The 16,360-nt window shown below is 39.7% G+C and overlaps 1 protein-coding gene across 1 annotated transcript in view; it reads left to right on the top strand.

Moving 5' to 3' along the window:
* Positions 1 to 4,943: 4,943 nt before the first annotated feature.
* ppm1h (protein phosphatase, Mg2+/Mn2+ dependent, 1H) overlaps positions 4,944 to 16,360 on the top strand; it is a 37,021-nt gene continuing 25,604 nt past the window's right edge. Inside the window, exons 1-2 of the mRNA XM_072386264.1 lie at positions 4,944 to 5,422; positions 15,824 to 15,983. Of these exons, the coding sequence (XP_072242365.1) occupies positions 5,190 to 5,422; positions 15,824 to 15,983 (393 nt within the window). The 5' untranslated portion in view covers positions 4,944 to 5,189. The remainder of the gene's footprint in view (positions 5,423 to 15,823; positions 15,984 to 16,360) is intronic.

The following is a 16,360-nucleotide window of genomic DNA, read 5'->3' as shown; positions in this document are numbered from 1 at the left end:
ATGGTTACTGCAGATTTCTCAGCAGACTACAGATCTATTCATCATGGAACCCAATTCAGTGTTCCAATTCAAATTTTCTAAATGTACACGACTGTATGTGTAGCCCAAGGTATGTTTTTTTTAAAATTTTTTTAATCATCTTCTGCTTACAGATCAGCTTGTGCATGTAATTAGGTCAGTAGAACTCTTTGCTGGCAAACTCATGAATTGTTAATTGAGTAGTGTCAATCTAATTTTACAACTCTGCTTTCATCAAAATTCACTGTTATTTTCACTGGAGACCATCTGGACTGTATAACGGGTGAGCTTCCAAATTTTATGGGTGTGTCTGCTTCTAAATATGGGAGATAATGAGTGTGCTTGGATACAGATTATAAACTGTAGGCTTTTCTTGTAATCCTCAAAGTCACGTGCTCTTGTTCTTGGGACTGTCAGGGGGGGGAAAAAAAGAAGAAAGATCCGAGTCAAAACACACACAGAATATTGTATCCAGTGTGCTGGATTTGAAACTCCCATAACTTATTTGAGGATAGATGTTTGTGGGACCATTCAAAAGTCTCAAATTAGATGATTCTCGCATGCAACATATTTTCTCCAGGGCAGCTAAATGAACCGTTGTAGCTCAGTATTAAAAGCAAGAGAAAAGAAAGGACAAGAATGACAAAACATGCATGATGTGTTAGAGGTTTGATGGGTTTCTTATCAATTTTCATCATCCCAATTTTTCATGTATCACAACCACTTGCGGGGAATTTGTTGCACAGATGAGGATGCATGTTTTCATTGTTCAAATTCTTAAAATTATACAGTATATCACACACACTTTGCCTGGTAATGAGATGTTATGTTATGTGATAACCTTCATCTATTTTACTGATGAAATCATTTAGATATATCAAGTGTGATTTTATGTCACTCATGTGACGTTTAACAGATTACACGTGACATATCTCATTTACATGTGCATAAAAAAGAAATTTGTTCCCCGTGCAAAATGTTTTACTCAAAGCCATTCTCTTGTTTTGTAAGGGGTAAGTTTGTTTTTTATTTTATTTTATGCTCACACGGTTCATATTCCCAATGAAATCAAATCACTTTGTGGTGTCACTGGGTTACAGTGGTGACTCGCCGACTGTGGGTTTGGAACCATTGGAGTTTGAAAAAATTGTGTAAATATATAAGACATAAATAGAGGATAGGTGATCATAGATAAATGGTAAAGAGTAGAGATTACCTGTAAAATAATACTATGATTACAGGGTATACAAGATAGAATGAAGATGAAAAAAAAACACTATGACCATAGCCAGTCTGGGACAGTCTGTTATTGCAAGATGTTTTTTTTAAAGCGAGGCCAAGACTTGGTCATAAACATAACCTCTAGATGCTCCTGCTGCTTGAATAAAAAGAAGCCTTTGGTTAAGATCTGTGGGTTGGCCGGTCTGCTGACAGTGTTTTGGATAACAGATTATTTTGCAAGGCTAAATTCTTCAGAAACCAGGTCTGGTCAAAAAAAAAAAGGGGGAAAGAAATATTAAAGAAAAGAAAAATGGAATACAAATGTGAACAAAGAGAATACCAACAGACTTGTAATGTGATGCTGAATAAAATGTGGCAACAGCTCTGTTCTGGTTTGGAATGAATAGCTGTGGCAACACCCCCCCCCCCTTTTACTTACATGCTTTAAATTATTTTATTTTCTTTATCCTCTCGCTCTGATTTTGCTTACATATATATGTTCCTGTTATTCTTATTCTTTTTTATTGAACTCACATCTGATATTATGTCTCTTGGACTGTGATACAAACCACTTATTTCTATAATATTCTTAAAGGGGCACTTTTTTTTTTCATGTTCTTTGTTGGGTTTTTTTAAGTGGGGTTTAGGGCTTTAGCAAATAATTAAATGAATAACTAGATAAGAAATTATTACATAAATAACATAGATTAATACAATGATACAGTAAATACATATGTACTTGTATGATATTGAATATAGTTCTGTAAAACATTAGACATTTGTTTTTTACCTAATGACAGGCAGTGTCAGCAATTAACATCTGTTTGCTTCTCTGTCTCCGGGGTGATGGGGGCAGTTTAGATGACATTTCAATGGAATTTTGCCATTATTTGTCCAACATGATTAACGCATGTTGCAATGTTTGAAAAAAACCCTAAAAGGGCTGAAGTTAAAACTAAAATTTCAAACTAAAATTTACTTATTTTAGTTTGAAATCATCCCAAACTTGAGTCTTTTTCTCTGAGTTTGTTGTTATCTCTGGTTTCCTCCATCATCAAATCAAGCCTGCAAAAACAGTTTAAACCTACTCTGAAAGGGGACGCCAGAAAAGTTTTTTTTTTTAAACAACTCAAACCACAAAAAAAACCAACAGCCACAGCGGTTTTAGCATGACCTAGACTATGGATATTTATATCACAGAACCTCTGCATCAGACTGTTATTTACTCCTTTTCAAAAGCAGAACGTCTATGTAGCAACACTGTCTGAAGTGTGTTCCAAAACCATTTAACATGCAACACCATACCATAAATGGATCGTGTTACGTGGACCCAGTTCGTGTAACTATCTGAGCCAGAAGAAACACAGAGTAAAAATCCACAGTACAGCATTTGGTTGAACCGCTACAAAATTTCCTATGCATGCGTTGTTTTTTTTACATTTACTCTTCTGCTTTCCTGTCAGGGACTGCTTCTGAAGATACTGGCAACTCATCAGCACTAAAAAAAAAAAGAGGGAAATGTAACTTCAACTGTCCACTCTTTCTTAATGACAGGAAATAGTCTTCCTATTTGTGCATGTGTCTGTGAGAAAGACAGACAGATAGACATACAGAGGGACAGAAAGAGAGAGAGAGTCATGAAGTTGTGAACTACTTCTTTAATATTTTATGATATTTTCCATTTTTTTCAAAAAACAAAAAAAAACCTCAGAGCATTCAAAGGCAAAAGGAAATCATTTTAGTTATTTCGATTGCAGTATCTTTAAGGTACGATGATTGTGGTTTCTGGACTTCAACAGAACTGCGATTGTATTCAGCTGATGATCCCTTCGACTGACTGCATGGCACAACCCTTTCTAAAATTCAAGCTGACTTCCGTGCATCATATCGTGCATGAATTTGCATAAGCTGTCATGTTTTTTACCTTCATCCAGTCGGCAAGAAAAACTCAGCTTGTGGTTTAGGGAAGGGAAAGAGCAAGAAAACACTTCTTTGGTTTCCTTTGAGCCATTGCCTGCTGGTAATTAAGTCTAAAAAGAGCAGATCAGTATGATTAGCTTAGGTGTTATACAGCTGCCAAATGTTCTAAGCTGCTCGGGGGAGACAGGTGGAGCCTGTTTTTTTCAAACCTCTGACATCTGGGGCCTGGTGTTGTGATAGGCCTTTTTCAAAGGAGACATTAGGCTTATCGCAGCTGAAAAAGCACAGGCAGAACTGATAAGAAAAATCAACTCCCTGTGGTGCTCCAGTAAAGCATTGCAGTAAACCGTCAGGCACAACAGCAAGACCTCCGGTAACTGGAATCAAGCTGTCATTATCAAACATGTGCTGCCTCGACAAACACAGACTGTTCCATGCGGAAAAACAAGTGACCGAGAACGCCATAATTTAGTCACAGGATCTGCAGGTAACTCTTGCGACCGTTGCTGTCACAGTGCTGTATCTAAACAGATGTTGGATACAGTCATGGGAAAAAGAAAGCGCACCCACTTTCGATTCTGAGGCTCGACATTTTTTCATGTTTTATATCACACCGTGTCAATAAGTGATTAAAACAAAAGCTAAGCTAAAAAAAAAAAGAGACAAAGCAGTGTGTGAAATATTAAGTACACTCTTACCACTTCCATAAGAATTAAGAGAGTAAGTAGCAGTCGTGAGATTATAATCAAACGCACTTGCTTAACTGATCCTCAGCAGGTCTGAGCACCTCTAAAAAAAGCAGAGGTTTTGGCAGTGTGTCGGCCTGGAGCATTAAGGTGTGTGTTAATACAGTTCCAAAGAGGAAAGACATCAACAGTGATCTCAGAGAAGCTATTGTTGTTGCCAATCAATCTGGGAAGGGTTATGAGGGCCTTTCCAAACTATCTGGAGTCTATCATTATATAGTGTAAAAGACACTAAGAAGCAGAAAACATTCAAGACAGCTGTCAATCTTCCCATGAATGTATATCCCAGTAAGTTCACCCTGGGGTCATAACACAAGGCTACATCTCAGACTCTACAGGCCTCAGTTTGCATGTGAAATGGTAAAGTTTATGACGGTATAGTTAGAAAAAGACCAACAGCTAAAACTTGTCTGCAGTTGCTGCAAGCAGTATTATAGTGTTTCTGAGGACAAGGCAAAAATACAACAGAACAGCAGCATCTTTCAATCCTCTGTCCCAGGATATTTATATGCTGGAGTGGGACCTTAAGAGAGTTGTGCAAATCACAATAAACTGAAGCAAGGCTGTAAAGGAGAGTGAGCCAGAATCACCCCATAATGATGTGTGAGACTGATAACGTCATACAGAAAATGATTACTTCAATTATTGCTTCAAAAGGGCGTTCTACAAGTTATTGACTCGTGGGATTTCTTAACTCTCAACAGATTTGAAATAAAGATTGAGAGCCAAAAATTCCCTAGGAATGCGCTCGCTTTTCACATACTAAACACATAACAGGAAAATGAAAGAAAAATAAACCAAATACAGTTCAATTGCAACATGCAATGTCATCAAAAAGCACGAGCACAATATTTTCATGCATGAGGAATGAAAAGGGCGATTGAGATTGCAGTTTGTAGCCGATATGTTGCAGTTTGCATGAGGGGCACTTTTATGAGTCAAACCTCATACCGCAGCGTTTTGCACCTTGCCCCAGAACTGATCGTCTCTTCAAGATTAAACACCTTTGACCTCCAGCACTGTCAACATTAAGCTGCTCACTGAGATGCCAGTGCGACTAAATCCACCAGCAGCAACCGGTTTGTCACATGACTAGCGTGCAGCCCTGAGTGCCTGTGTGTGTGTGTGTGTGTGTTTGGCTTTTATTTCCGCGTTAACCGAGAGAAGCTGAATGAGTCTCCACCGCCGCTGCTGTGTTTCTTCTTTTCACTCCGCCGAACTGCGTCGCCAGGCGGGTGGACTCTCACGCAATCGCATCTGTTGGACCCACGCTGCAGCAGGACCATGCTCACGCGGGTGAAATCGGCGGTGGCCAATTTTATGGGAGGTATGATGGCTGGCGGCTCCAACGGGGACCATCCCGGCGGCTCGGATCTGCCGCTGAAATTCCCGTACAGCCGACCGGAGTTCCTGGGACTTTCGCCGGACGAGATCGAGTGCTCGGCGGATCACATTGCGAGACCGATCCTCATACTGAAGGAGACCAAGCGGCTGCCGTGGTCCACCGGTTATGCGGAGTGAGTAACCTGTATGCGTCCATCTTTTCTTGCACGGCACACGCAGCATCCTTTGGAACCGAGTGCGTCCTTCCTGGACCACTGAGATCACTCAGAGAGGTGTAAACACAGAAAAATAGCCGCTTTTCTTCTTGTTGTGGCCTGCTTTGTGGGAATATTTAGTGCGGCAGCCTGTCTTTCCCCAAAAATCCATCAGTATCATGCACAAAATCAAAAACACGTTTTCTTAACATACAAGAATAACTCGACCAAACTAGAGACGGCTATGAATTATCCTCCAAAGGCATAACGTTTGCGTAAAGGCATAATACTGAGATACCAAGAAGTACAGGGCAGTAATAAGGTCACTGCATGCTGAGTGGCATAATGTCAAACTGCTTTAATTTCACATCCCTTGGCAATTTTCTATTTGTGGAAAAAAAGGAGTAAAAACCTACAATAAATCATATGACACAAAACCATTTTATTTAACGGCTGGAAACGATGGCTTTTTAAAACATAGCTCTTTTCTTTTAATCGGAGAAAGAGTCTCTAGTGGAGAGTGCAATGTGCTTTGCAGTCATCTGTTGGGGGCAGCAGCATCAGAGCCAGTGAGTGGAAGAAACTGGGCAAACTGATAAAGAACGCCAGCTCTGTGCTGGAGCCTGCTCTGGAGCCTCTGGGGCCTCTGGAGCTGATTGTACAAAGAAGAATGCTGAACAAGTTGCTGAGTATATAGGACAACTGCACACCTACGGCATGACACAGTGATGAAACAACCGAGTGTGTTCAGTCAGAGGCTACCTCAGATCTGCTGCAACACTGAGGTGCTACAGGAAGCCTTTTCTGCCAGCAGCAGTAACTATATGCAATGACTGTTTTTGCAATGAATAATAACAATTAAAATTATGATTGATTTCCCTTGGGGATGAATACAAATGAATCTTTTTCTATTTCCAAGGCGTTTTGCTCTGAGTTATCTCTCCTGACACGTGTATGTTGTACTCGACCTGTATGTTTCCCTTTTACAACATTCCCATTTTGTTTGTAATCGCTCCAGATTTTGGACAAAGTAACATCTTTAACCACATCGTGAGCTGAAGGACCTTTTCTGAAGAGGTTTTAAAATCCTTCCCATTGTTTCCACTGATGGCTCTCTTGTTGGCACCATCTTTGCTACCATTTGCATATTCAGATTTTACTTTTTTTCTTTGTTTTTAACAGAATAAAACACCTTAATGAGCAGCTTCAAGGAATTGTGATTTCATCATTTTTGCCATGCAACGAGAGCTCTTACTGAAGCTCTCACTGCATGTTTACCACCATCTTGCCTTATTCTTACCATTACTTTTCTTTTTCATTTTGCTCTTTGATCATCACTTGCCTCGGTAAATTGGCCCATTCTTCAAAGGCACAGACATCATCATCCCCCTGCTACTTAATAACTGATGGATTACATCCTGACCAAAGATCATCTGGTATGTTATTGATATTGCATCGAGGCGTCCAGAATCCATTTAGCTCCCGACATCCTTCTGTCATGGCTGCAATAAACTGGTCGTGTTGTTTTTTAAATGGACTTATTATGGACGCCATTTAGTATGGCTGTTTGACTCATGAAAGGCTTGTTGTTGCTCGGTTTGTGTGCAGACAGCACAGAGAAAATACATCAACAGATGAGAGAAAAAAGCAATTTATTGCTTCAAATGCTTATTGCTTCAAAAAAACAAACAAACACCAGCAATACAAGAAAATATGAATTTTTAATTTCAGTAAGTTTTCCTCTACATTTACTTTTGACTGAATAAAATATGTTCCATTGTTATTATTGTCCGCTGCCTGTGAGCTTTGTGTCAGAACTCCTTTGACTCATGCAGTCCCACATAAAGTAGGAGGGTCCGTGGTTAGTGAGGCTGTCTCATTACTTTGGAGGCCACAGGTCAGCCCTCGAGATATTCATCAATTTGGACAGTGTGTGACAGGACAGTTCAGTACCATGTACTCAAAATTTCTCAAAGAAGAGTTCATTTGGGGGCGGCTGTGGCTCAGGAGATAGAGCAGTCATTCACCAATAGGAACGTGCGATCCCCAGCTTTTCCCAGTGAGCATTTTTTAGTTTCCACGGGCAATAAACTGAACCTTATATTGCTCCTAATGTGTTCCTCGCTTGAAAATAGCTTTGCTTTGGCTAAAAATATCTACTTAATGTGATATAATTTGAATAGTTTTTTTTTTTTTGCATGTTGACACTCTGACAGATCAGTTGTTTTCTCAGTGATGTTAGATATGTGACCTCCATGTGCAGAAACTTCCCCTATCTTTTGCCATCTAATCCTTTGCGTACAACCGTCCCGCTGTGAACCTTTAAACCTATAAACATGCAAATGTGAATGTCCTCTCGCGTCAGCCATGTCTGCCTGTTTGCACGCTTTTCTTTCCACGTGGTTTTATGTTTCTTTTACTCAGCAAAAAAAGAAGAATTAGCATGGAGCGAATGCTAATATACTTTTGCTGTTTTTATGCATGAAATATCAGAGAAAAAGCAGAAGTGAATAACACAGTTTCCTAGGTCAAAAGGTGACGTCTTAAATTGGCTATTTTCTTTCTGAGCTGACAGTCCAAACCCCTTATCCTCATCTTTCAAAAGCTGAAACCAGCGGAAATTGAATCATCTTGCTTGCATTGCTTGAAATAACCGCCTATTTATTTTCTGCTAATCTACTGATCGGTTATAGAATTGATAAACTCAGTTCTAAAAGAGAGATATATGGTATTTTCTTCCCATACAGGGAACAAAAGAAATCCTGTGAAACTGTAGGAGTTTGTAGGCGAGAATGCAATCTTTTATGCCTCCCCTTGCTAATCCACCATGAAGAATTATTAATCTGAAGGGTGAATGATAATTTTTCTTCAGCTTTTAGAAGCCATAAACCACTCAAATAAGCACTAAAGGGGGTTGCAAACATGAAGTTGTGCGATTATGTATTTCTTTCATGAAGGGGATCAAAAGCTTACTGATGGGACTCTCTTGTCAACGTGGGAACCAAACTAGGGGACCAAAGTACTTTTTGATAGAATAGACTAGTTTCAGGGTTAAAAGGATGTGGCTATGAGAGTAAGGGTAAGGTGCAAGGTAATGCATTGTGTCAGTGGAGTGTCCCTATGGGCATATAGGAATAAACATGTATGAGATGTAGGAATTAGTTATGTTATGGACCGCTAAACCTGTCCCATCGGTCATACCGTGGAAACCTGAGTTTCTCATGGGGACGGAAAGCGAGTTCTCATCATGTTAGTCGTTACATTTTAAGGTAAGGACATGTTTTACGGTCAGGATGAAGCTAGCAGTAGTTAAGATCAGTGCAAGTCTCCATGAAAGCCATAACGGTGACCTCTGAGGTCATGCATACATGACTGTATTTGTGTATTTAGGCGTGTGTGCGTGTCAGCTTGGCGTAGGATCAGCCAAGACTGAGCCCTTCTGGGGATTTGCAGACAGCTGGCTCACCAGCACTATTTGTTGTTGGGAAATATTGTGCCGATAAACCTTAAAGCTTTGATAGAGAGAAGTAAAGACGTACTGGGTACAACCGACGGCAATCACTACCTCTCAGTCTGGCGGTGTCACTATAAACTTATTGCTGTAGTGTTTTTATAGACACATAGCTGTGACAGACTGTTATTACCAGAATAACAGAAATACACTGAGTTTCGTCTTTCAAACCATACAAACTGACACTTGGTAAAGAGACTGCTGCATTGGTTTTGAATGCAGAAGGTACCTCTAACACTGGTAACTGTACAGCTGTTGGATGCACCACTATGGCAACATAAAGATGTTGCCAAAGCTTTGCATATTTTTTTCTGTAAAATCTGCATTTGGCTGCGGTTTATGTCCTTATATCCTTACAAGGACATAAAAGCTGTTCTCTGCTCTAAATTAAGTCAAGGATATAAATATCATTAGTAGGGTCAAGTAAAATCAGAGTGTTTGATGATGTGGGGGCGAGTTGCACAGCCAGGATTTCCTCCTCCATAACCCTGCTTGCCTGATGCACTGATACGGAATAGGTGTGTTGTCTGGTCCAGTGGGCATGATCATTTAAATTGATCAGTGGTTATTGCCACTGACTTGTGTCACTCTGTCTTCTCCAGCGCACATACATGCCTCACTTTAGCAGAGAGGCTACATTTAATGCAGCTTTCCTCTGCGGGTGTTTCCTACTCACGGACACACACTGACCACCGCTGATTCTGCTCACCAGTAAAGCAAAGTTTAAACACAGAAAAGCCGCCCTCCACAGAAAAGACAACCCGGCGTGCTATTAAAGAGCTTAACTAAAGCCCTTTTAGTTCTTTTTATTGATAGATAGTCATGCTTTGTCATGATTTAGACATTGATGTAGTCTCTTCCAACTTGTTTTATGTGTCATGTGTCACAATTCTTGAGATTTCTACAAATACTGTCACATTAACTTTATCAGTTCAGGAAATGTTGTCAGTATTTACAGCCATCAATACATGGCCTGCAGAGTCCTGCAAGCTTTCAAGCTATTTTTTTGTTAGCTCCAAATGACCGTTTTCTTAGCAATGACGAGTGAGCCAGTGAAAAAATAACTGGGCTTTAATATGAAGTGGGGCTCAGAGCATCGTTGTCATGAGACCAAATCGAAGGCAGCTGTATAAACGAAAATGGACAAAATCATTTTGCAGATTATGCAAAGGCCAAACTTGGAATCCATCGGCTTTCATCCGATGAATCAGCCAATGGGAGCCTTGTTTTTGGGCTTCTTTGGGCTTGTTATATCTAGGTATCTCTGCAAACCCTCTTATGAATTCAGATGAAATTAAAAAAAAAAAAAAATTGTTCATCAAATTGCATCATAAAATTGCATTTTGGCTTATAAGTTCCCTTTCTTCTTCATCATGCTGACTTTTTCCAGCAAGAAATTAGGCCTGCTAAAAAAATGCAGAGATTGCACTAAAAGCAATTATTTGTCACCCGGAGTAAGACCTTTATTATGGGCTGTTAGATTCACTAGTTAGATCCCCGTAATAATGACGAAGTACTTAAAAATATGGTCCATATGGCCATCACCTTTTATTAGCTGCCTACGCAGCTCCCCTCTCATCACCTCCTGTCTTTCTTTTTGGCAGAAAGTAGTAGTACTGAGACAGCAAAATCCGCCGTTGCAAAGCTTTTTCGCTCATTCATTCATTCATTCACTTTCTCACTGACCCAGAACCATTAATGTGCAACTTCAGCAGTTGTCTGATCAATACTCAATCAATATGCGTGTCTGTAAGCTGAACACGACTGCCACCGCTGCACAGTGTTTAGTCTGCAGGTCAGCAGACGAGGACGTACTCAGCTTTGAAGTACTCAGCTGCAGTAGCTTCAGTGTTTTTAACAGATTCAAGGCAAAGAACATTTACGTGTATTGAACACAACAAACATACCATAAATATGTATGTGTTTGCGTCTGTTTTCAGTGGAGGATTCACCGTGGCTCTTTTCCTCTGTACGTTATTGTTTTTTTTCCACATTTTATTTTCCCCCATTGTAAAGAGGCCACACAAAGTTAATGTCATGCTCGGCTGCGGAGGGGAGACACATGAGCTGCATCTCATACAAAGCTTCCCAGTGCTCAGTCACATGATGCGGCACATGTTCTTGTGTAGTTTCGCCTACTTTAACACAACCAGAGGAAGAACCAGAGTAATCCTGTTTCAATTCAGTACCAGCACTCCTTCTCCTAATCCCTATACATGTAAAATATAGGATAGTTTGCTTCCCACGAGCTATCATGGGTTTCCATAGGAATATCTTGAGCATTATTTTGGATTGAAATAATGTCTTAATATTAATCATTTTATGGGTTTAAAAAAAGTCAGCAACAGGTACATGGCTATAGGAAAATAGAATCATCTGAACAGATATGAGGTATTCAATAAAAAGCAATCATTCCAAATGACCACTCATCGAAAAAGGCAGTGATTTTGTAGGAAAATGTAGAACAGCAAATATGCACAATACCCAGAATGTAACCACATTCTGGGTATTGTGCATGGCTCCTGCATGAATCTACAGAGAAAAACACTCATCGCTTCTGTTAAAATGTGTTCTGGGAATGTAATTAAGGAACTCTTCATTCTTTTGAACTGGATTTGATTAAATATACAGTAAAAGAAACATTGAATCAAGGGGAGGATGACTGTCCAAAATCCATTCTGAGTGGTACAGTTTCAGAAGCTAACCCCAAAAGCTATAATTATCTGTGCTCATTGCCTCCAGGCCATGTTTTTTCCTTCCCACAACTCGGCATCACTGTGCGCTTTTGGTTGCGCAACGAAGAATCAGCAAAGTGGCAGCAAAGAATCATAGAGGGCACAATGTAGTCTACTCAGTTTTGTTGAGAAAAGAGTTCTTCGGTTTAAAACTGCAGCCTTTAACTCTTATCAATCTGTCTGTTATGTTTGTGAAGTAAACGGTTTCCAAAATGCCAAAAAAAAGCCATCACTTGTTCCCACAGTCCAACAGTGGAAAATTCAAATCAGTTCGTCCACTCTTATCTTTTGTTGCTCAACAAAATGCTTTTCGGTACTATATGTGAATTTATGATATATTTAAATGAGATCGGATACCATGTTGGTCTCTTCTAATGCCTTCGGAGGAAAAAAAACAGAAGAAGTAGAGCTCTGATTAAATGATTAAGGTCATTCCAGTGTCTCAAATGTGAAGAAGTGGGGTAACCGAATATGACAGCCCGGTCACAGTTCATGCCTCAGGTGATGCTCCTCCTCTTAGATTAGAGATGAAAGGCCTGAAAGCTCAACTGTTGCTAATCATGTGAGCCTCCAGGGTCAAATGAACATCCCTCCCCGCAGTGCTTTGGTTTCACACACTCGCATACGCACGGAGTCTGATTGTTGCAGACCGAAAGGAATTTCCTGCTGGTTTAGTTTTAATTTGTTTCTTGCATTTGCCATAACTTTATGCATTGTCAGCTGTTTTCCAAAGCATAACGTATTTTTCAAAGATTGATTCTTAGTGCAGCGGAAACAAAGCAGAAGTTGAGGGTTGACATGACTTTTAATGTAAGGCACTAACAAAATGAAAACGCCAGTCAGTTCTCAAATGTCAGTTCACTTTCATAACCCCACAATGTAATCAATATTTATATACTGCTGAGTGTTCGATTATCAATCCGCTTTCTCAAAAAGATTTGAAGCCGCTGAGACTTTAAAACGTGATTTGAAAAAATAGTGATATTTTGTGGAAAATAGTCAGTTTTAGGTAAATAGGAAGTAGATAAACTTAAGATTTTAAATGTAAAATGTTTGATTGATTTAAACTTTACATGACAAAATGTACAGTTAAAGCTGCAATTTGTAAAATACCCTTTTCTAGAAGGAGCTGCTATGGTTTGGACGTAGCACACCGCAGTAGTATCTCTGGATCTCTGAAAGCAATGCCTTTTTTGACATGTCCCCTCGGGAATTAAGAAGCGACTCAAAACAACTCGAGCAACATGAAGGACATCCCCAGCACTGCTGTCTCTAGTCTCTGTCCTGCTACTTTTACTCTGCTCAGTCCATGGCAGCAGTGTCTGTGAGCCACTTGCACATGCACAGTGTTGTTCTTGTGGTGCGTTAGGAGGCTGTCAGCTGTTTGAGAAAACGATGTAGGCATTCTCTTGCTTCCAGTTTTATCTCTGAGGGATCATTGCACATGTAAAAACAACTGAAATCACTATAGACACTCTTTAATTATTTTTTTTTTTTTAGAGCAGAGCGTAACGCGTAGACTTCATAGTCAAAATTTTGGACTTGTTTCGCCGTCTGACAAAGAAAATGAGAGAAGTGTGTGAATGATAACTTTCCTGGCAACTCAGTTGTATTAAGACGATATGCAACTGAGCAAAGAGAGTAAAAGAGAAGCAAAAAGGGCTGGCATAAAGCAGAATGCAAATTACTTCACAAATATGCAGATTGGTGAAGTGAAATCATTGACTGTAGAGAGCAAAAGGTGGCCCTTATTTCTGTTGTTGTAAGGGCAACAGACTACCTCCTCCAAGTTCAAGTTCTTGGTGGTGGTAGACATTTTTACAGGCCCAAGCTAGCTAGTTAGCATGCTAACTTCAATAGTTATCTCTGCTGCACAATGCATAGATTACCTCGAGGTAATGCTATAGCTGTATAGCTTGGTTTCTAATCCTAATGATTGGAGGGATTGGAACCCCAATCACATTATCTGAGTGTGTTAGTCCAGCTTTAAGAAGCTTGATTCAATTTTAGTCAGACTAATATGTTTACATGCATGATAAAAGTACAGTTTTGGCTAAACTAACACAATGATTACTTTTTTTTCTAGTGCTGCTTAGTGGTGTATGTTGGTGTAGAATTACTGTAATATATCGGTAGCCGAAAGCGTTTCCTTTAAACATGTGTTATTGACGCACTTTAGTGAGTGTGCATCAAAGGTAGGGGAGTAGTCCATTGCTTGTTGTGTATTACAGCAATTAAAATCCACCTCACTGAGTGGTAGGCTCAGTAGACGTTCTGTAAGTTTAATGACTAGCAGTGTTTTGTTAGCTGGAGAAAGAGATCATGGGCACCTCTAAAATAAACAGGTAGCCTAATATTGGGATTTCTCTCATATTTGATATGATTTCACAAGATTTTAGGTAACATCAAATTATATTTAAACATTCTAAAATATGAAGGTTCCTTTTGTATTATCTGTGAAAATATTGGAAATAAACGATGAAATTATTAAATTAAGATATACTTTCATGTGTAAGATTTTGCTTATGTGCTATACTCTCTTGCTCAAATTTGAAAAGTGACTATATGTACAGTAGAGTTTCAGTGGGGCGAAAGACCTCACATCTTCCACAATGCTTTCCCATGAATGCAGCACATCCCAGCAGTGGTGCACCATCTGCCAGGTGTTGTATAATGCAGTATTTATGTGTCTTTCCGTCCCCTGCGCTGCATGCGTGGGACTCACATTGTCGTGGAATTAAAGTTTGTTTATTTACACAGCATTTTCTTCACATTGTCTCGCTTTGTTTATGGAAAAATGATGTAACAAAGGATCCCTCTGAATGTGTAACACAGAAATCTAGCTTTGGGAGGGGTTTTATAGTCTTATGAACATCATGTGGCTCAAAAGTCTCTGCTTCTGTCGCCTGCATCTGCAGCCATGTTATAATCAAAAATCCCTCAGGACATGTGTATTGTAGCAGTAACAAACGTAGAGAAGCAAATTGTCCGAAAAAAAATTATTTAAGACACAGCTGTCACTAAACTTACGTTGTTCTTGACAGAATTAAATATGGTATACATGCTATATTTACTGCAAATGTATCTTGTGAAGAACGATACACGTTATTGTAGAGTGCTGCGCACTGCGTTTTCTGTCAAGATGACCCCACACCACTTCAGTAATGTTGAAGTCGGGGCTCTGGGGAGGATTCATCTCTTCCTAAGACCTGTTGCCACTTATTTTCACTCCAATGCTTGAGTTATCTGGCAGACCTCAGCCTTTTCTCCCCGTTTCCCTTCCTTAAGAAGGGCTTCTTGACAGTCAACATTCCATGGAGACCATCTCAGATGAGGCTTCAGTGAATAGATGGATCAAGTGAAGGACCAGATGCCCTCTCAGGTCCTGTGTCAGGATTTTATACCTAGGGACATCACTTTAGGACACTTTTCGTCTGCTGTAGACAGATTTTCTTTTGTCCTCCACTTTCAGTTTCGACAGTTTTTTGAAGGACACTTTTTTTTATGTGTGTCAGACAGCATTATCTTTGACAGTTATTGTGGGTTTAACTAAAGAAATTAAGATTGAATCAACTCTGTGTCTTTGCAACAGGCTGCCAGTAACAAGATATATAAAAGATACAATCAAAATGTGTTATTTGCTACGTTTTCTGTAATGTGTAGACACAGCACCGGTTCATTTGTGATTGAATGATTCATCGGCCAGTGTTCAGTAACTTAACAAACAGAAATATAATTCTTCTGAAAAATGGTCAGGTACAAGGACTGGATTGAAAATAAGTGAAAAAACAGCCAATGTCCAAAGAAAAACTTTGAAAGGCCTTCAGAAAGCCCTGAGAACTATTGCTCAAAATCAGTTGTAAAGCTTACATTAAACTGTGGTTTCTTGGAAGCAAAATATAAAGAAATGAAGGGTGGCTCAAGACATTTGCACTGTGATGTATGTTTTTACTTATACACATACATTTTAGACATATCATATTTAGTCTGATGAAGTTGTGCCTCTACGTACCTGTATTCTCATATCTACTGACACAACTTGTTTATATAGAAATTGTAAAGTATACAATCCAGTCTACAGTTCTAACCCTAATTCCATTCTCATTGGTGTTTTGTTCTCCTCTCTCTTTTAAGGGTGATTAATGCTGGAAAAAGCACATTAAACGAGGACCAAGCCTGCTTTGAGGTGCTGGTGGTCAAGAGGAGGCCCTTAGGAAGCCCCAATCGATCCCCAACGGCCCGCAGGAGGTCTTCTCTGCCTAATGGAGAGGGCCTAAACCTCAGAGACAACCTGGTGAGTCAAACAGAAGGGTTCCATCAGGAGGTCTTTATGTTTTCCACCATATCCACATTCCCTGATGATCAGGAGATACATTTTTAAAATCACAGGATAGGATAAATGAAATAAATTCAATGCAAACTGGAGTTTGATCCGATCACATGGCTTCTCATACCACTGCTATGCTGACATTACCCAGCTCTGTCTGTCACTCCCACCTGACGACTACACGGTCTCAGCACGAATCTCAGACCGTCTCTCTGACATATCGACATGGATGAAAGCCCATCACCTCCATCTTAACCTCTCAAAAACTGAACTGCTTGTCTTCCCAGCCAAACCAACCATACACCACAGCATCTGCATCCAAACTGAATCCCTATCTCTTGCTC

This window comes from Leuresthes tenuis, unplaced genomic scaffold (genome assembly GCF_036924035.1).
Source record: "Leuresthes tenuis unplaced genomic scaffold, fLeuTen1.0.hap1 SCAF_5, whole genome shotgun sequence".
Lineage (NCBI taxonomy): Eukaryota > Metazoa > Chordata > Actinopteri > Atheriniformes > Atherinopsidae > Leuresthes > Leuresthes tenuis.
The sequence above is the reverse complement of the archived record's forward strand: the minus strand, read 5'-3'. Positions and strand labels throughout refer to the sequence as shown.